The sequence below is a fragment of the Passer domesticus genome, chromosome 1 (assembly GCF_036417665.1).
Source record: "Passer domesticus isolate bPasDom1 chromosome 1, bPasDom1.hap1, whole genome shotgun sequence".
In the NCBI taxonomy this organism is placed as follows: Eukaryota; Metazoa; Chordata; class Aves; order Passeriformes; family Passeridae; genus Passer; species Passer domesticus.
In genome coordinates this window covers 141,424,503-141,445,322 of record NC_087474.1, presented here as the reverse complement: position 1 = coordinate 141,445,322, position 20,820 = coordinate 141,424,503, and the positions used below count along the sequence as shown (strand labels likewise).

The following is a 20,820-nucleotide window of genomic DNA, read 5'->3' as shown; positions in this document are numbered from 1 at the left end:
TGGAGAATCAGCAGTCTTGCCCAAAAACCTACTTCAGTGCGGGTGCCTCTCCCCATGGGCTGCAGTACCTGCCAGTACCTGCTCCAGAGTGGGCTCTCCACAAGGGCCCAGCTTCATACAAGGTGCATCCACCTGCCCTGGCAGGAGATGCTCCATGCTACAGGGGCACAGCTGCCCCACCACGCTCTTCACCATGGGCTGCAGGGCAATCTCTGCTCTGCTGCCTGGAGGCACCTCCTGCCCCTCCTTCCTCACTGACTTCGGCGTCTTCGGGGCTGTTTCTCCCATATTTTTCTCACTCCCTCTCTCACAGGATTGTTTATCTTCTCTTACACATTATCCACAGAGAAAATGTGTGACTGTCCAGCAGTGTCACTGATGGATAATATAGCCAGTGGCAGATCAATTTTGGAGCTGGGGGAAAGGAGATTTTTCTGACATGAGGGCAGGTCTTGGTGTCTTCTGCCACCCCTGCAGCTTCACCCCAAGACCTGGGCATGTAAATGCAGCATGAATACTTCCTTCACACCAGAAGAAATGATACCATTTTTAGTTATGAATCTGGTGAGCTACATGTGTCCATGTTTTATGTGGATTTCCATTTATTATGGCAATATAAACTTAACTGTGAATTAAAAGGCAAAGAATAGTTGGGTTTGTGGGCATCAGTTCAATAACTCCTTTCCTTCTTTTGTTTCACATACTGAGAAAATTTTTGAAGAAAATCTTTATTTAACTGAAACTAAGGGTAGAATACGTTTTGGTGATGTAATTACAAAAATTATTATGCAGATGTTCAAACAGTCCCTAAAAAGATACTAATGATGTCCAAACATACCAAGCAATAGAAAGGCACAGTAGAGTTTAAACCTTCTTCCACATACTAATATCATTCAGGATCTAAATAAAATATCCTTATGTCCAAGAAAGAAGATTTTTAATGGCAATTTCCCTCTTTTAACACAAACCAACATCTTTCTTTTGGACAGCTTTACTGAAAATCCAGCAGTTTCAATAGCAGGCAAGAGCTGTTTTAAAATAGGTCACCATGCTTAGTCTTATTCATGTTAGGACCAGCAGTCCCTTTGAAATACAAATTTTTTGTGGATTACTATAATAAAACACTCCTAAGCCCTCATCAAAGAAAAACCTTGTGGCTATGAAGAGTGACAAAACATGTTACCAATTCTAAACTGGTCTTTCTTATTTAACCTAAAAATAAAATTAGGAGTATATCATTAATTATTTCAATAATAACAAGAAAAAAATATACATTGGTGCTTTTACATATTATAATGATCAATAGCTATTGAACCATCAATAGCTATTGAACTTAGTTTCCATAGTGAAACTGCAGATTCAGTGAATGATTTTTGATTATTGAAGTTTTATTAGGAAAAGTTATAAATCTAAAGAAAGGTACTATTTTAACCCATATTCCTTTCAACAAACAAACTTCTTACTTGTAATTAACTGGTCTTACTTAACTAAGAAATAGTTATTTATAGCTGAGACATTAAGTTAGGACATGGTGTTATCATTAACTAATTCTAATCTATCACTCTTCTTTGTGCAGAACAAATATGACCATTCATACTAAAAGTTAAAAATGTAACTAAATGTTTATTTTGTCTTTCTCCAAATAAAACCTTCTATACATGAGAATATATGTGTTATAGAGAGCTCAGGTAATATATAACCCAGACCAAACTTTAGACAAGAACACTGCAAATTCGGCAGAAGACAAGTTCATGTAAACTCTACAAAGTAGCTAAAAACATTTATCTTCCAACCATATCTAAATAAATTCAAAATACATAAATGTACATTAGTGCTCAGCTATAGCACACTAAATTTCATTCAGCTTTGGCCACCTGCATTTTCAGATATCAAGCAGACAGAATTCAAGGCTTTCAAATAACAAGTACTTTTTCTGTACTCTACCCTGAAAGCACCTTTTCTTGGCCCAGTGCCTTCAGAGCATCCTCTACAGCAATTTTTCTGATAAACCATAAACAGGGCAGGAAAGAAATAGATTTGGATTTTTTATACATATTTTTAAACTTGGAAGATACAATTTTTTAAGACAAATATGTATACTAGAAAGAAAAATACATTTTTCTTTCAATCATCATTGGGATTTTGCTTAACTTTAAAATCTGCTGGAATCTTTGGTAAAGTTCCACAAAGAAATCAGAATTACTGCTTCACTTGAAATGTCTTCTGATGTAGTATGTATTTGCATGGAAGTAATATCAATACTTCAGAAATATTTACCATTCACTTAAACTTAGCTCATCAGACTTACTACATATACGTAAATCAGACTATCATCAAAATATCAACAGGCATAACCTTACTACCAATCCAAAAAGCTTATACATTAATAAAAAACCAGAACAAACTGCTTCATTCTATCCATAGAATAAAATTAAATTCTTAATTGTAAATAGTTCATAGTGTTTGCTGTGGTATTTCATCACTTGATTACTGCAATGTTACAAGTAGTTTGAAAAAATATTGTATTTTCCTGAAGCATTTTAACTTTAGTAAAAAAACGCGTGTTTGATAAAAGCATAATCCTCAGCCTTCTAAAAGTGGCAGTGATATTATTTTTCTAGCTGTTAGATAATAAATGGTTCAGCTGTCACTTACTGTGCAGCAGTCAGATACACAGAATGAAATGAATCATAATCGCAATGACTAGCCAAATTAATGAAAGCATGCTGAATCAAAACTCATGCTCCCAAACTGTCTTAGGGCCTGATTCAGCAAAAAATAGATTTGATTTAAATACCATACAGCATATTCCATAGATACCTGTTTATCAAGATTTTCAAAGCAAGAAAATGTTGAATCCAGAATGCATAGCAGGACAACAGTATGTTTTTAACAGACTACCACCAAAAGTGACCTATTGGCTTGTAAATACACAGCAGCTAAACAAATCCCATTAAAACAATACATAGCAAAAGAGAGATGGTGTGTGAGTTAAGGAAAGAAACTGTCAAACTGAGTTTATAGAGCTTTCTTTGGGTCTTAATGTTACATTGTTTTAATCCTACAAGTAGTAGACAAATCCTGTTTGTGACTTCCCATCTAGCAATCTGACTAGCTTCATCTATGAGATTCTACCTTAAAATATCTGCTAGTCATTCTTATTGGGGAATGGCATAGGAAGGTTTTCTTTGCAATGTTCTTTTGGTGATGGGCATGCTTAATCCCACATGCTGGAAAGATTTTATATTCCAAGGTCTTCTTTTAGAACTCATTCTTCAAAGGTTTTCTGAATTCAGTATAAAAAATATACCAAATCTTAAGAATAACCACGGACTAGAAGGGAAGCATACTCAGGTTCCCAGCAGTGAGTCTCAAATAGTAAACTTATGGATAAATAAGTACATCCTAATTAATAATTGATAGAAATATAAACAAAATATGCAAACAGCTTCTAGGGAACCCTAAACATCAGTGTCAGGTGGCAAAGTATCCATGGTATTCTTACAAGACCAAATAGTGAAGAGTTACTCTCAAAGGCAGAACTCTGCAAGGCAGACTCAACTTACCTCGTTCCAGAAGTCTGTGAGATAGACCTCTACATCTGACATATTCACTCTATCTTCTTTTTAAGTCCACAGCCAGAAATAGGCTCTGCAATTCATCTGGCCTATTTGAAATGTCTAATTTAAGATGAGATGGATCACATCCTAAAGGCACCTCTTTATTTCCATTTGCTTCAAATTGAACCTAAATTATTTCAGAAATGGATGTCTTCCTCTGTAGGTATCCAGACCTGGTAAGAAGAATTCCAAAGAATTTCTGGGCTCAAATACTGTAATCCAAGCTCTAAATGAATCTAATGTGGGAATGAAAAAGATACCAAAACTGAGGCAATGATGTTCATTAACCAAACAGTTCTATGCATGCTGAATTTAAAGGAGTCTGATTTTGTGAGGACTCACACCTCAAGATGGATGGATGGATTTATTTTGATGCCAGTGTTGATTCTCCCCTATGAGAACTCCTCAGTATATAGGATGGTGTGAGTAGACTTTTTCAACCAGGAGTATGGACAATCACTTCCACTACCCATCTTCTTATTTTCATTAAACCCCTAATAATTATGTCTTTTTGGGATCTCACATTTTTGTCAAATTTTTTGTAAGTCAACAAACTTCTTGCACCTACTGAATGAATATGGCAGCAGATGCAACTGTTTCCCTTAAAATAATATAGAATTTGTGTATTTCCAAGTTGGTGAAAGACGTCCTTTATCAGGAAGAGATTTGAACACAGCCTGGCTTCCCAAATGAACAAGTTATGAGTAAAAGTGGAAAAGTTTATTCTGCATCCTAACAATGCAGGCATACAAGCATGCAGACAGGAATGAGAATGGACAGGTAAGAGGAAGTCAAAATATCTCTCTGATTAGGATACTCTCTCTCCAGAGGCAAGTCCTCATTCCTGCTCTAAGGACTGTTGTGCATTTTACTTAAGCACTTGAATGCAAAATTCATAAGAGGCATCTGATATAGACAGAATACAACTCAATGGCACTAAAGACAAACACTGCATAGCTGAGGTAATCAAATTCAAAGTACAAAATGAGGAATGACTGATCCAACAAGAGTTTTGTAGAAAAGCATGGTGAAGGGATAGTAGATCACAAGCTGACCATTAATCCCTAAGTGCTATACCACAATAAAAGCCCCAAACACATCTGACATTGTCTACACAATGAAAGAGTTCCGTGCAAGACAATTTTGTCCTCATGCTCTCCCATACTTTTGGAATACGTGTCTGGGTTTGCACACTGTATTTAAAAAAACACCAGTCAAAAATATATATAAAGACTAGTAGCAAGAATGGTAAGAAGTCTAGAAAATATGACCTGTTGAATCCACAGAAAGGAGTGATGAAAATACACAGGAGGAGATATGATCACATTTGTGAAATACATAAAAGGTTGCTGCAAACAGAAAAATAACAGACTGCATTGCATTTCCATTGTGGACAGAGTAAGTAGCAAATGGCAGAAAAGAGATTTAGGTTTAACAGTAAGGGAAAAATTCTAGTGCTAAGGATAAGGACTTTGAGTACCTGAGACAAATTATCTAGGGAATTCAAGAAATCTCCATGCCTGGTTGAGTCAGTAGTGCAATCATTATTCTCATACCTTTCAGTAGTAATATATAATTTGAAAAAACATAAAATTTTCATACTGTATACAAGAGCTTTACCCTAAGATCTGCTTGGCCCACTCTTCACTTTATGCTACACAGGCAACAGAGCACTTGCAGAGATCATTAGCTTGAATTCAGTACATTGTCTGCTGTGTGCCCTTGCCTCAGCCAGGAAGGCTATTTATTTCACTGGTTAGGTGGGGTCTCACAATTGCAAATCACTAGTTTATACTAATAAGTGTCAGAAACTGCAATCTTAAGAGCTGGTCATGCCTTGAGGCAGAGGATGAGTTGGAAGACCTGTTGAGGTCACAACCAGCAACTTTTGTAATATTCTGTGTGTTCTCTGGGCTTTAAACAGCTTTAAAATCATTTCTTCTCACTCATCCTTTCTGTAATTAGAAAAATGTATGAATGCAGCAAGAGTTAAACACTATATGGAAAAAGATTTCTTGCTAACACACTGGAGTACACATTTCTGAAAAGTTATACGAAAGATGGTTTTGAACCACAAAACAGGTTAACTGCTTCTAACTCACAATTTTATTTAAAGGTGAAAAAATGTTATGTCCTTCATATGCTTAAGATAGTACACATTTTAAAGTAAGTCTGCCCTCAAAAATACACAGAACCAAAATGCCACTTTATATTGAATACCTAGTAATGTTATGACCTGTCAAATATTCTGAGTACAAATACAATGTTATATTTGCTATAAGAAATGATTCACCTTAAAAATATTAATGTCAAATAAAGAATAGGTCATCAGGAAGTATTTAAGCAACCTCATATGAAATTTCAAAAGAAAGAATCAACCCCATAGAGACAGTAAACAAAGAAAATAATAGGTTTTATGTGTTGTTTAAAGTTTAAAGATTTTCTTATGAATTTTCAAAATAGAAGCACTCAGACTTGTTTGAAACACAAGTTCAACTCTTTTTAACTCCTAGTAGAACAAACAGGATATCTCATTATATTTTTAATTAAAAGTTTCAAGTTTAAATCAAAAATATTCTTTATGGCCTCACATCAAAACTTAGAAACTCCTAAAGATACAGATACATAAAGTCAACTATTATGACAATTACTTTTCCTCTGTCAAAATGCATGAGTTTGATTTCTTTGTCAAAATGCAACTGAGATCACTCTGCAAGCATGCAATGTGATGACAGCTGATACTTAAATTCAAGACTATAAAAACACTGTCTTCTACCTTCAATGACAGAAACCAGCAGAAATTGCTTTGAACTCTTACTCTCCAAAAATTACATGTAATTACTTCTTACATGCTCTGCTATTCCCCAGTCTCTTACTGTTTGTTACATTAACTCTTACAGTCTCAGTCCTTACTGACCTCTTTGCAGCTTCAAGACCATAGCTTGGAGAAACTACATGAGGACACAATCACCACATGATATCATGCAGAGGCAGCTGTTCAGCACAGAACTGATTTTGCAATGTTACTGGAACACCAGAAGTATAAATAACTCCTGAGATTAAGTTGTTGGAGTTTACTGAGTTTACAAATGTACTACCAGATTTGGTGTAAACTGTTTTTATTAATAAACCGTAAGATACCCTCAAGAGAGTTACTTCAAGGATGTAACAGTTCCTCCTGTTACACCATGCAGTCCTGCAAAAGAGATCTAAACTCAGTAAGCATTGAAAACAATATAGGCCGATATGAACTTCAGATTTACAATATGAATAACTGCCTGAACAATGACTGCTTTTGAATGCCATTTGTAGACAACTAGTACTTCAAGACATTCTTCCTGTTTAAGAGTTTAAATTAAAACAAGGTCTTGCCCACTCCTAGAGAGATGAGGTTGTCTAAGGTAAATTGTAGCAAATAACCTTGATATAGTAAAGATATATTATTATAACAGCACATGTCATCTAAACTTAACTTAAAAAATCATCTTCACCTCAAAGCTCATTCTTAATGTATAATGTCTGTTGCAGTAAAACAGGTATAGATGAGATCACTTGATGAGATAACTCATCACTCAATGTGTTCTTGGGATTTTATCTCCCCAAGTTTCTGTCAAAATGCATCATCAGTGAAAATGTTGGGGGAAAAGGAAAGCACACCAAAACAATTCCTCTTGGAAAAGTTTGGTCTAATGGTCTTAGAAACTGCCCTAGCATTCTGACTGACTGTAAATGTGATAAGAAAACTTGAAGGAAGCCACTAAAGTAAAAGGGTGAGGCCTGGCATTAAGCTGAAGAAAATCCCATTCCATGGGATTAAAATTGCAAGTTCAAACAATTAATTTACTTTTCCCACCCTACTGTGGAACCTTGAATATGTTGCAAGTATTTTAAAACTTCACTGGCAGGATAAAACCACATTTTACACCAGTTCTGCAGTAACCTATCACTTCTGTGTATTTTGACACTTACAATATATACACTAATTAGCCATTGTTTCAATGGAAAAATCAATTATTTGACATTCTCAGTTATTTAAATGTTACCCAACTCAGAGATGGATGCAGACAAAACCCAGAATGTATCATTCAGTCCCAAACCTCACCTCCAGAGACCACTGCATTTCACCCAGTCACTGCTTTCTAGTACACATTCCCAGCACCTTAAAATTATGATATCCACTGCTCTCTTTTAGATTTAGAATTAAATAGGTTTTTATCTTTTTTTTTTTTTTTTCAAAGAAGTGCAGAAAGATATTTATTTGACAAGACTGCAGCAAGCACATACTATCTGGGGTTGAATGTCTATTTTGGGAGTTCTTTTTTAACTGAAACCTGTATCTGTTAGATGACTTCTCAGCCCCATATGATGTCAAGCCTTTCTACATCCAACCAATCCCACTTGTACTTCTGGAATGTGGGAAAATCAGCACTATTGCAGTCTTCTAAAACTTTACTCAACATAAAAATTATCAAGCCAAATAATTAGTGTAACTGTCACCCTGTATAATCTCCAAATATATTCTGCTTAGTCACTAAGAGGAAGTACTACTTTAATCATTTCTAGACAGTGCCTAAAAGTGAGTTAGGCTCTTTAGAGAACAATTGTAACCACTGAGTCTTCTTGAAGAGCAAATGGTACAAACCATAACAACCTGACAAGAATTATCTATAGTATAAAATATCTACGCATGTGATAAGAGTGAAGAGCAAGGAACAATGACAACTTTGAGAGAGGCTCAAAAAGCAGTACAAATTATTTTTTTAAAAAGGGAGACTATAAGGAATATTACAAGGGAGGGGAATGAGATGGTAGGAAAGGAAGAGCACATGGCAGGGCAGGAAAGAGGGTAAGTATCCTCCTCAACTATGGAGATATATATATATATATATATATATGTGCAACTTCCACTATCACTTATTTTATACTGCATTAAATATGTATGTAAATATGCAAATATTAAGTATTATAAAATCAAATATGGCATTTGGGCCATATTTGATTTTATAATACATATAAACAAGAGCAAAATTACAAGTGGTGCAGCAACAAACTGTTCTAATCAGCACTCCAAATTCAGACAAAATGCAGTGTAAAATTATGGAAGCATAACATAACTAACATTGTCTGGAGTCCTAGTTTACTGTTTAGTCAAAAGCATATCTTTTTGCCTTTTACTGTAGAAACTTTAGGAATTCCTATATATATCTCCATTTTTCCAAAAGCAAAATCAATAATCACCACATAATCGCCTTCTTCTCTCCAAAGAGAGAAGATATAAGGATATATAAGGATATATTTCCCTGAAATCCAAACCCAAAACATACAATGCTTTTAAGACAGTGTAAATCAGAGCTGATGTTTTATAAAGTAGGATAATTATTTATAAAATGATACAATAGCTTTGTGAGTCTGATATTTACATTTCTGTGAGTCATGGCCATCAGCTTATTGCTTCCTCTTCCCCAGGTGAGCATCCTGCCCCACACCTCACTCATTCACAGTGTCATACAGAACTCACAAAGCATGAGGTTTGCTTGTCAGAGATTTTGCTTCATTCAGTGTAGCTATCCCATTTTTATCACATCTGTGCAATCACTACCCCAGTAACTGAGCCTGCAGTCAGTTGTACCTTCCTAAAGTTCACTCTGGACTTGAGTGGTGATTCACAGAGAGCCACCATCCTCTAGCTAGCCCACTATGTTTCCACCTTTCTTAGGTAAATCAGCTAACAAAGACACACACTTTTAAAAGAAATATTTTACAAGGACCTCATGATAAACCTGTAATGTTTTGCAAATATATGAAAAGTTGGATGATTCTATAAAAAAAAATTTTCTTGGGAAAATTTGTCTACTACTTTAGTGAAAAGTTGAAATGTATGTCTTTTCAGAGCTATGAGTCTGACTTTATGAGGAGAGCATTTTATCTTTAGAATTGCTCAGCAAAGGAGATGGAAACTAGTGATATTTCAAGTAGGAAAGTGTAGATGCACATCATACAGACTGAAAGAGAAGTCTTAATAAATAATGGCAGCATCCTAGCATCTATGTTTTTTCCTGTGTGCTTTCTCTCAATGCAGTTCTTCGATACAGAAATAAAGTACAAATTAAAAGTAAAAAGGCACAAGACTGATTCCATAAATCAGTCTGTATAGAGGAAATGTGCTGTCTAAAATCTCTTTAAAAGCTTACACACACAAAACCAGATTTTATAAGAGGAAGGATACGCATAACTTAAAGGAAAAGTGATCATCAAAAATTCTATCCTCTATCCAAGTCAGTAAAATATCCACAAAGAAAAAACTTGAAAATATGCAAATATTCTTTAAACAGCAAAGACTTACACCCAGAGTACAGACATAAATTCACTCTGTCACGCATTACGCATATTAAATATTATGCAAAATATATATTCAATAACCTTGTCAAAAAGACAACTTCTTAGCCCATAACACTCAAAATGCACTCCAAGGGTCCCAAAAATTCCAGAAGAGAGACAGTCAAAGCAGCAGAGTTTGCCACCCATCCTTTTTAAAGCAGAAGCTCCACCTCAGGAACACAGTGCACAACTGTAGCTCAGCGTATTTCACAGACCAAACCAGGCCAAAGGACAAAGCAAATCTGGAAAGCTTCTGCTTTCCATGCCATCATGTTCCATCAAATCCTGGCAAGAATTCATGCTGACCCGATCACTATTAGTTGCTACAGATTACAACTCAATACCATCTGTATTTCCTCTCCCCAAAAAGAGTAAAACAAGCATAAGGAGAAATTATGTATCTATTTTAAATCCACACATCTTTACCCCAGGGAGTGAAAGGAAAAGAATAAATAGTCCACATTACAGATGTGAGTCACACTACTTAATGCTCTTTTGGAAAATGCTCAAATACCACAGTGATGGGAGCAGCATAAGAATTTGAAAAACACAAGATAGAAACAGAATGGAGAAGGAAAGTAGAGCCCAGGGAATAGCCATTCATACTGACACTCAATCACCATAAATTATTTTTAAAATAAATAGAGGGAATACATGCTTGCTGCTTTCTTCAACATTTGAACAGTTCTTCTGTTAATATCTCTAAATGTCAACTCTTGTTTTCAGCATTTTTTTAATCCTGCTATATTTCTCCACAGAATGAAATGACACAATTTTATTGCTGAGGCAAAAATACCTTCAACTTCAAAAGAAGCTTGCCTTCGAGGAGAATTACACTTGAACAAAGACTGCAGGATTTAGCTCTATATTTATCTCTATGCAATAACAGTAGTTCATTCATATAAACATGGGGGGGTTCTTTTTTATTCTTTCTCAGAAGGAAAATATCTGTCAAGAGCATTAAACTCAGTAATATCTACATAAAGATGCTGGTAGGGTTTTGGTGGAGGGTTGTGCTTGATAAATCTGTAGATATTTTTAAAATAAACAAGTACCTGATGGTTCAAGGAGACACTTCATTTTCAGAAAAATGAAACTGATGAGTTATTCATCTGACATCAGCTCACTTCTCACTACCCTCTAAAATATTGTGGGCCATCTATTCAAATTCCATTGACAACAGCATTTTCCTAATAGCACTGCTTTAGGCTATCCTTTATGTACAGATTTTACACCTTACCCTCTCCCTCATGGCTTACACAGAACTCAAGAGGACACTTTTAGTGAGACATAATGAGAAACTAAATCCCACATAAATTTTATCCTTAGATTTGATCAAAACCTTTTCTTTATCCATTGTCTGCTTCCAAGATTCTCAACATTACAAATGAAAATAATTCTGCTTCATTTCTTAAGTTAGTTTTACCTTACCATTACTTAAGAACAGTTTATTCTTCATTTGCAAGCTTAACCGTTTAAGCTGATCCTAGTGTTGTACTGATATTTTACTTTATATTTGATCATAAATATTACTCTCCACAGCAAAAGTTGTCAGGAACCCTCTTTAAAACCTTAATGCTATTATTACATATTTAATATGCAACCTTAATTCCTTGAATTCCTGCAGCTTCCAACTTGAACTTCCATTTTTGTTAATGATTTTTAAGAGTGCATAAATTTGAGACAAAAATTTGCATTTATTTTGGTATATCACGCAACTTAATAAAACAGTCTAAATTGTTTCAAAATAAAGTATCCCAATAGCAAACAAACTGTAGAGCAAGACACTAAGATATGGCGACAAAAGAAGATATGGTACTTTATTTCCAGTGCTCACATTACACTGACATGCTTCAGAATGTTCATCCAACAAAAAACCTTTTTAAAGAGACTTTGAAATGTTTTTAGGAGATCTCCTCAACTTTTAGGAGCTGTCACACGAAGTATATTTAAAGTTTTTGGTATGATGCAGTGAATCTTGGAAACAGACTTCCAAAGTTACAACTAAAGCCCAGAAGACAGCTTCCAGGTGCTGAGTGTGAAAGGCCAGCTGCAATTAACATGTCGAAGACACAAAGCTAATTTTGGTACAAAAAAAAAACCCACTTAGAGCTTCAGCTTCACCACACTCATAAAAGTCACGTCCACGACAGCAGCACCTTCGCTAATTTTTAAGCCACTAGAAGTCAGCGTGGTTACTCCATCACGAAGGGAGAACAGTTTTCTCGACTTTACTCAGTGTCTGCCGGCCGACTGGGGCAGGGCGTGACCCACGCCGTGCACGGCAGCGGGACCCCGCGCCTGCAAGGAGACCGGTGTCACCCCGGGCACGGGGCACGGCGCACGGGGAAAGCTCGGGGAAAGCTCGGGGAAAGCTCGACCTTCCCCGGGCCCCGCGCTCGTTCCCGGACGCTCCCGGTGCCGAGCAGGGTGGCCGCGGACAGCTCCCGGTGCTGAGCCCGGCAGGGTGGCCCTGGACAGCTCCCGGTGCTGAGCTGGGTGGCCGCGAACAGCTCCCGGTGCTGAGCCCGGCAGGGTGGCCATGGACAGCTCCCGGTGCCGAGCAGGGTGGCCGCGAACAGCTCCCGGTGCTGAGCCCGGCAGGGTGGCCATGGACAGCTCCCGGTGCTGGGTGGCCATGGACAGCTCCCGGTGCTGGGTGGCCATGGACAGCTCCCGGTGCTGAGCTGGGTGGCTGTGAACAGCTAGCTCCAAATGCTCAGCCGGGTCGCTCAGGACAGCTCCCGGTGCCGAGGCCGGGGCCGGGGCCGCGGCCGGGGCCGCCCCTACCCCCGCGCCGGGCAGGCGGAAGGCGTCCCGCTTCCCCCGGCGCCGGGGCTCACGCTTGGAAAGAGCAGCGGGGCGGGGGCGGGCGGCAGACACGTTGTCGGGGGAAGATGGCGGCTGTGGCAAACCCACCCAGCCAGGCGGCCGGAGCCCAGGCCCCGGCGGTGCCGCTCCGCCCGGCAGGGCCGCCGCCGCCAGCGCAGAGCCCGCCGCGCCCCCGGCACCGGGCCCGATGCTGCCGGTCCGCCCTCTCCGGCGGCGCCGACCGCCGCCCCGACCCACCCCCGTCCTCCCGATGGAACACGCCGGGTGAGGACGGCACCTGTGCGGCCATGTTGGGCGCCCGGTTCCCGCCGGCGCCGGGGCGTGCGGAGCCGGAGCCGCCCCGCGGAGCGCGACTAAGGCAGGCGCCCAGCGCTGCCGCGTCCCTGGCCGCTCCCGCGGGTCCCTCCCGCCGTGCCCCACACTCGCCCGGCGCCGAGCACCCCTGCCCGACCCCGGCCGCCCGACTCCTCTCTCCCGCCCTGGCCGTGCCGCCCCCGGGGCCAGAGGAGAGACTTCCGCGGCCGCGGGCCCGGGAGGACGAGAAAGGGATGCGCCCGCCCTTACTTGAGCACGGATTGCTCCTTCTCCTCTTCCTTCTTCTGGCGGTCCATGACGGCCAGGATGATCTTCCGCTCTTCCTCCGTGAGGTGGCTGAGGTCCGGCATCTCGGGCTGCGGGGCCGGAGGAGGCTGAGGAGCGGCGGGGCCGCTCCGGGGCCCGGCGGGAGCCGACATGTTTGGTAGGAGCTGCCGCCGCCGCTACGAGAAGCGCTGCCCGAACTCCGGCAGCAGCAGCGGGAGCGGCCGGCGCCGGGAGCAGCACATACAAATCAATACCCTGTAATCAACCGGCAGCCTAATGACGGCCCCGCCGGGGAGGGGCGGGGTGCCCGGCAGCCCCGACCTCGCACCCACCCGCCGGGCCGCCGGCGGCAGCGGGAGGACGGGGACGGAGGGGCCCCGGGGGGCGAGCAGGGGGAGCGGGGAGGGGAGAGGGCAGCGCCGGGAGAGGAAGGGCCGGGGGCGGGGTGGGGAGGGAGAGGGGAGAGGGCAGGATTAGCCGCGGGAGCGCTGTGGTTTGGGTGCGAGCGAGATTATCCCAACCCCGAGCGCCAGGCAGGGAGAGAGGGGACGGAGCGAGCGTCGGGGGGTCAGGAGACGGGGCCGGCGGCTGCCGAGGGGGGTGCCGTAGGAGAGCGGAGCCCCGGCGCCCCGGGGCGCGCAGCGGGGAAAGCCCCAGCGGGCGAGCGCCAGTCCCGGCCGCCGGCCGCGGCTCATAATTCCTCGCCGCCGTCCATGGAAGGGGCCGCGGGGCGCCGCGCTCGCCTCCCGCCGCCGCCGCCTCCCGCCGCTCCTCTGCCGGACCGCGCCGCTGCCTGCCGCCGCCTCGCTTGGCTGGTGCCCTCTCGGCTGCGGGATGGAGTCCGCCTAACCCATGGCATGGCGGAGAGCCGGAGTCACGGGAGGGGGCTCCGCATCGCCCCGCTGCCTCCCTCTCCTGAGCCGAGCGGCGCGGGGCGATGCGGGGCCCGGCTGCCGCCCCTAGCGGCGCCGCGCGGGCTGGCGGCGGGGGGCGGCGGGCGGCAGCTGCCCTTATTTATTTATTTATCCCCGCACAAAAAATGGACGCGATAAAAATCACGCGAGGAAGGACAAGGAGGAGCCAAGGCGCCGGCGACGCGCTGGGAGGACCGAGCCCGGCGGCCGCGGGGGGGCAAGGGGGAGGGCGGGGAGACGCTGCGCGGCCGCCGCTCCCGCATCCCCCGCCGCTCCCGCATCCCCCGCCGCTCCCGCATCCCCCGCCGCTCCCGCCGCTCCCGCTGCCTGCACGGCGGCCGGAGAGGGGCACCCGCTGGCCGGGCCGGTCCCCGAGCGCAGCCCTAGGGAGGAGGATCTGGCGCGGGGGAGAGCCGGCCCCGGGAGGAGGAAATGGAGGCAGAGGGAGAGACGAGGAGCAGAGGGCGGCAGAGCACCCCGTCCCCTCGTAGGCCCCACGGCACCGTCCGCAGCTCGGGCAGAGAACCGCAGAGCAGCATCAAGGGAACGGCGGGGTGCGCGCCGGGCCGGCCTCCGGTTCCCCCGAGCATCGCTGTTCAGCCGAGCGCATCCCGCCCCACGGACCTGCTGCTCCACCATCGCCCTCATAAGGTCCTGCTGGAGTGTCCTTCACATCACGCAAGGTGTGAAACCTACCCCAGCCTCTGTCTGAACAGATTCCGCTAACCCAGAAGAGCAAGAATGTGACACCCATTAGAGAAGTGTGGAGAAGAAAGTCCTCCTCCTACATGGGCACCAGGTAGTGGTGAAATAAACCTCTCAAAACTCTTTTGCTGCCTATAAACTCCACACCTGAGCAGTCATTTTGTGGCAAGAAATAATTTCTGGAAAAAGCATCCTACAGTACCCAAAATGCCATTCAGACCGAATAATTGGGAAATAGCCTATCCAAGAATGGAGTTCTGCTTGCAGTTCTCTCACTTTATGAGACTTTATATTATCCATCAGTGCTGGATAACATGGAAGTGTATACAGCAATAATAAAATTATTTTTAAAGGTTTGATTTGAGCAGGTTGACATCTCATTCCAGATCATATAATCTTGGAGATGGTGTTTTTTGTTGTCTGCCATGACATCAATTTATAACCAGGTGCAAAGACATAGGGGAAAAAGTCATCTTCCAGAACCTATTGTGGTCCTTATTAGCTGTATTTCCACAGAGAATAAATTCTAGGATGCAGGCCCACAAACCAAAGAGTTCTGCCTGCATGTGAAAACACCATTCCTTTGTGGAAACAAATTCTGGAGGAACAGATTGTCAAAAGGACATGAGAGGTTTGCTGTAGTAAAGCAGGTCTTAACAATAATCTCTACCTATTATCAAGCACATATATTCATTGTACTTTAATTTTTTCTAAGAAATGTCACTGGCATCCTTAGCTGAAGGAGACTCTTCCATTCTTGATGTAAACATGTTTATAATAGACCCTATGGTAAAAACCATAAACCATTGTGTAAGACACTGAGAGTATTATATTTAAGTAGATATCCCTGTAAAATAAACGGTATGATTTTTCATTCAGTCCTGAAAACATTCGGCTCCTCCAGTTCACATCACCTTCACCTTTCAGACTGGACTCCAGCCAGCTGGCTCTCATCGAATTCCTTGTTTCTTCCAGGCACTAGATAAATCTGGCATCGAAGTCAAAAAGAGGAAATTTAGAACCATGTGTCATCAGATTCCCAAAGATAGTAGATTCTTTATCAATCTATCAATGTTGAATGGAAGAATTAACTGTAGAGAAGCCTTTGGAAAATACATTTTATCCCAGGGAAGTGAAGAACAAGAGAAATCATTCAATCGCTTCTGAGCATGATTACAAAGAACCAGACCAACTGAAAGTAGTCACTTGTGTCAGGCTACACAGTTGGTTCAAGAATATTTCATGCCATGCCTCAACCATAAACAAAAGCAGTATTCAGGCTGTAGTTTTGGTTGCAAGACATCACTACAGTTTTTTGTGCATTGCCTCATTCAGCTGAGATTCTTTCCAATGGATATTTACCTTTGAACTCTTTGGATTTACAGTGCCTGCTTCATTTCCATGTGCCTGTGATGTTTCATCCACAAATGACAAATACTTGCTCTCAGCATTACTGTAGAATTTCAAGAGCTTTCTTTTCTCTTGGTATTTGTATTGTTTCCACTAAATCCTCTGCCATTACTGGGTAACTGTAAACAAACAAATACAGGGACGGGAACTGTAATCCCCATATGTTATCTAGCTATTTGTTTGGAAAAGAAAGAGCAGATTCAGAGTAGAAGACATCCTGTCTTGATGACAATGAAAAAATGGGGTTCAACTTGACCTTTCTAAGCTTCTACCTTCCTTTCTCACAATCAGTTTCACCTATCATTCCTCACATTTTTCTGCAATTGAAAACAAATACTATTTGTTCACGTTCCTGTCAGTCTGCACAGGATTGTCTCATGTTGTTACTGTTATTTACATTACTCAGGTGATATATTAATGAAAATATACAGCACAGACTTCCCGACCCACTCCAGTGTAATGGGGTCAACAGCAGTCTATAATCAACCAACAAATCATCATACTATGATGTAGTATGATCATTTACAAAAATTATTTTCAAGGAGCATTCATTTTTAATTCTGACCTTCCCATTCATGAGTCTCCAGATTCCTACCCTTCCTGTTCTTTTCAGTTCTCATTCTGAACTCACTACCACCCTCCAAAAATCCAGATTCCCATTCCTGGTTTACAATCCTCTGCTGAAATTGTTCTTCACTGCAAAATCTGTAAATGAAAATTCACTCTAATTGTATATCAAAGGCATGTGATACTTTCTTTTAGTGGCTTCTGTAAGTCATCTAAATGTACTGACACCAGCAGTGTTATAATTTTTCTGATACCCTTTTTTCATCTGTTCCTTTTCAGTTCTGCTAGACATGAGGGGTTCCCAAGGAAACAGTGATATTGTAACCTAGTTTTATATATCACCACAAAATGTCTTTCTCTAAGGGTCTCATTATACTTACTCCCATTTCCTTCCTCATAGCAACTACAAGAGTAAATGAGTTGGTAGATTCATTGTTTAATCATGTCAAGTATAAGTCTTCTCTGAAAAGGAAGTGCTAACATCTGCTTTATAATGTTTTGTATAAGGGGGAAAAATTCAGTGTAACTAATTATTTATTATATATTCTGTCCCAATCTGAAGCTCAGAAAACATTTTTATGTAGCTGACATGAAGGGAACTTTAAAGTATTCTATTATGGATCAGTGAATGGAGGAAATTAAAGACATATTCTTGGTTGAAAATGACCATACTCAGACTCTCAGTGAATCAAATCAGATATATAACCAGCAAGAAATGTTTCCTGCAGGACACTTCATGGAAGCAATCTGCAAGGGACTTCTCAAATTCCCATACAGGAAGGAAAAACTACACTGCAACAAATTGCATTTTCTAGGTCCTGTACTAAGTGTCATCCAAGCATCATGGACTGGTTTTCTGGTGCAGTCTTGGATCTTTCCCAGCTTTCTCCTGTCTAAATTGAGGAAACATATTATATAATGTCATCAAATTGTCATTTGATTGCTTTCAGGAGGATTTTGCCACTCTCTATGCAATTTTGTTTTTTATGCTCCAAGGAAATTTCTATTAGTTGGATACTTCCCCACAAGTGATTTGAATAATACTAGATATTTATGGGTAGAAGTTAGATTTTTTTATTTGTTAATCTCATTCCCTATAAAAGAGAGTCATCCATAGTATACATAGTACTGACCTTAACCAACTATATCAGTGAAATAGTTCCTCCCAATTTAACTGGTGTTAAGGATCTGTCTGCTGGTCTTCTATCTAGAGAACACATTTTTTCCTCCACTCTGTGCATATGATCAGTATCTTCACTGAGTCAGAAGGGTGAATTTCTTAAGTTATGCTGAAATGTGTAACTTAATTTTTACCCACTTCCAAAACCTTTCCCTGCTCAAGCAGAACCATTAACAAAAACCTTTTGGATTAGAGGACTGGGGGCTCTCCATGGGCATCATGGGAACTGCTTGGGTTATGGAGGATGTCCAACCTTATTCCTAAATTAGCTTTGCTAGGAAGAGGTTGATTTGCCTTCTCTCAGTGGACTGAGGAGCTGGGATCCAGGTTGTACTTTGAAATGCAATATGGTGGAGGCCTTAGCACATAGGTTTTCTGTAAGCACAGCTGGCTGAAAACTAAAGAGATGCTCAGATCAATTAGAAAATGTTCTGGTTTAAGGTTGGGAGAGTTGGGGTAGTTCAGCCTGGAGAGAGAAGGCTCTGGTAACCTTAATGTGGCCTGTAATACCTAAAGAGGGTCTGTGAGTTAGATGGGGTAGTATGTTTTAGCCTGTTGCAGACTAAAGCAGATATATAGAATGAAGACATTTTTTTATCATAGGGGTAGTAAAACTGGAATGTGTTGCTCAGACAGGTGGTGGACTAGATGACCTTTAAAGGTTCCTTCCAACTTAAACTATTCTGTGAATGGGATAAACATGCTAAACATGATTTCTGCAGCTTGCATGTTTTGTCCAGAGCAGTTATACGCAGACACAGGGTACCTAAGTTTGCAAATATGATCAATACTATAAACTTTATTATGTCTCATTCTTGCAGTTCTGTTTCCATGCTCTGTTTGAAATATTCTGTCATATTTGTGCATAAAACATTCTGAATTAAAGGTGCAGGCTAACATCTTTACAGGATCTTAAACTCAGTATTTTCTCTCTGGATTTGACAGTTCAATTTTGATTGTTCAGTTAGTCTATTGAAAGACAAAGGAGGAAGTTTTGAAAGAACCTGAAACTTCCCATGTAATGACAGTTCTGTATACATTTTATTTATACATTTCTACTTAATTCTCTACCTGCACCAGCAATGTTTCTAAGTAACTGGGCAGAAAGTTTATTCTTATAACCTAACAATCCTGATAGTAATAAATCAACAGTGTTGCAATTGTCCAGCTAAAAGAATTGTAGAATCAAGAATTCTACCAAAACCATACAAGTCTATTTCTTTTGGTAACTTACAGACCATTCCTTGGTATTCAGTGACTTTATTGGTATTAAAAATTGTCACCAGCTTGAGCACTCTCTTTTTAATTGTTTGGAGTTTTCAGATACAACACTGGTTTCTAAATGATGAAAAGCACAGGCTTACATTAGCACAGCTGGTGCTTAGAACATTATCATATGTTTCTGTAAGTTATGGATGCAGTGTTGTCTCCCTCTTTGCTGCCTTCTAATCCCTCTTCCCTGACCCCTCCTGCGTTTATGAAACTCAAGCTGTTTTAGAAGAAACACCAGTATTCTTAAGTCCCACGTGATTTTTTTTTTTTTTAATTCAGTCATAAGATTGTCCTCCAGAGTTGGTACAGAATATCCTGTTCCAGATCTCAGGAATATATTCATTCCTATTGTGGTGACATCTTGAAAGTCCCAAATCTCCTGATTTTATACAAGATAGAAATGACTGTTTGCCCTTTTTCTTTTCTTTCTTTTTTTTTTTTTTAGTAGACTGCACTATGTGATTCTGTCTCTCAATTTGTTATTCATTATTAAAAGTATTAATAATATCCGGAAGTATTATTATTATTATTATCATTATTATCATTATTATTATTATTATTGTCATGCTTAGAAAGCCTAGTCATGTATGAAGAGTCTAGTGCCTTAGAAATCAATAGAAAAAATAGCACACACAACAGCCTATTGCCACAGAAAACTCAGAGAGCCACAGACAAAACACAATACATGTGTAACTCAGACAAATGCAATTGAAATTATAAGACAGCAGTAAGATAGAGGTAGCAACATTAGAAAAGTAGAAGATGACGATTTTTTCATGGACATTATGATGAGATGGTGTTAGATTGATCTTTGAAGAAAATTGAGACACAATTTGGGAGACAGAGCATCATTGCTTCAATAGAACTGTTCAGAATTTTCCCAAAGTAGCATTTGAGGGGAAAGTTCTCAAGGTAACATCCATACAAAACCAGCCCATTACAGAGGTTCCTTTTTTACTGCATGCAGTTTAAGTTCTGACCTCTCCGTTGGCAAGAGGTAGAGAATACTGAGAGAAATGACTCTTTGCTTTCCTCAAAATCCAAAGGCAGCAGGGCTTTAGCTGTTTGGATTTTCAACTACAGTATATTCTCACAGACCCAGACTATAGTGCTCTGACAATGAAAACATGCCTGAAAGGGATGATAATTAAAGTTTAGCATCTGGTATTTTCTATCTAGAAATCTACCTTTCTAGGTTGCACATCTGTCAAACGACCAAAAATTATCAGGAAGTTCAATTAATTCAAATAATACATAAAGGCAGAAGAGGTAGCATTCTGTGAAACTGTTCCTAAAAGCACAATGGTACAGGAATTTAATTTTTTTTAATTCAAGCAAGCATACATTACAATTTTAGTTC

General features: G+C 41.0%; 1 protein-coding gene across 45 annotated transcripts in view; it reads right to left on the bottom strand.

Moving 5' to 3' along the window:
* The window catches only part of RIMS2 (regulating synaptic membrane exocytosis 2), a 445,064-nt gene extending 430,590 nt beyond the window's left edge, over positions 1–14,474 (bottom strand). For 30 of the 45 annotated variants that reach the window (XM_064394000.1, XM_064394024.1, XM_064394187.1 and 27 more), the window contains exon 1: positions 13,395–14,472. In XM_064394000.1, coding sequence (XP_064250070.1) covers positions 13,395–13,564 — 170 coding nt within the window. In that variant the 5' untranslated portion in view covers positions 13,565–14,472. Of the gene's footprint in view, positions 1–13,394 lie in introns of all 45 variants that reach the window. The other 15 variants (XM_064394059.1, XM_064394083.1, XM_064394127.1 and 12 more) reach the window with 3 other exon arrangements.
* Between the last annotated feature and the right edge of the window lie 6,346 nt (positions 14,475–20,820).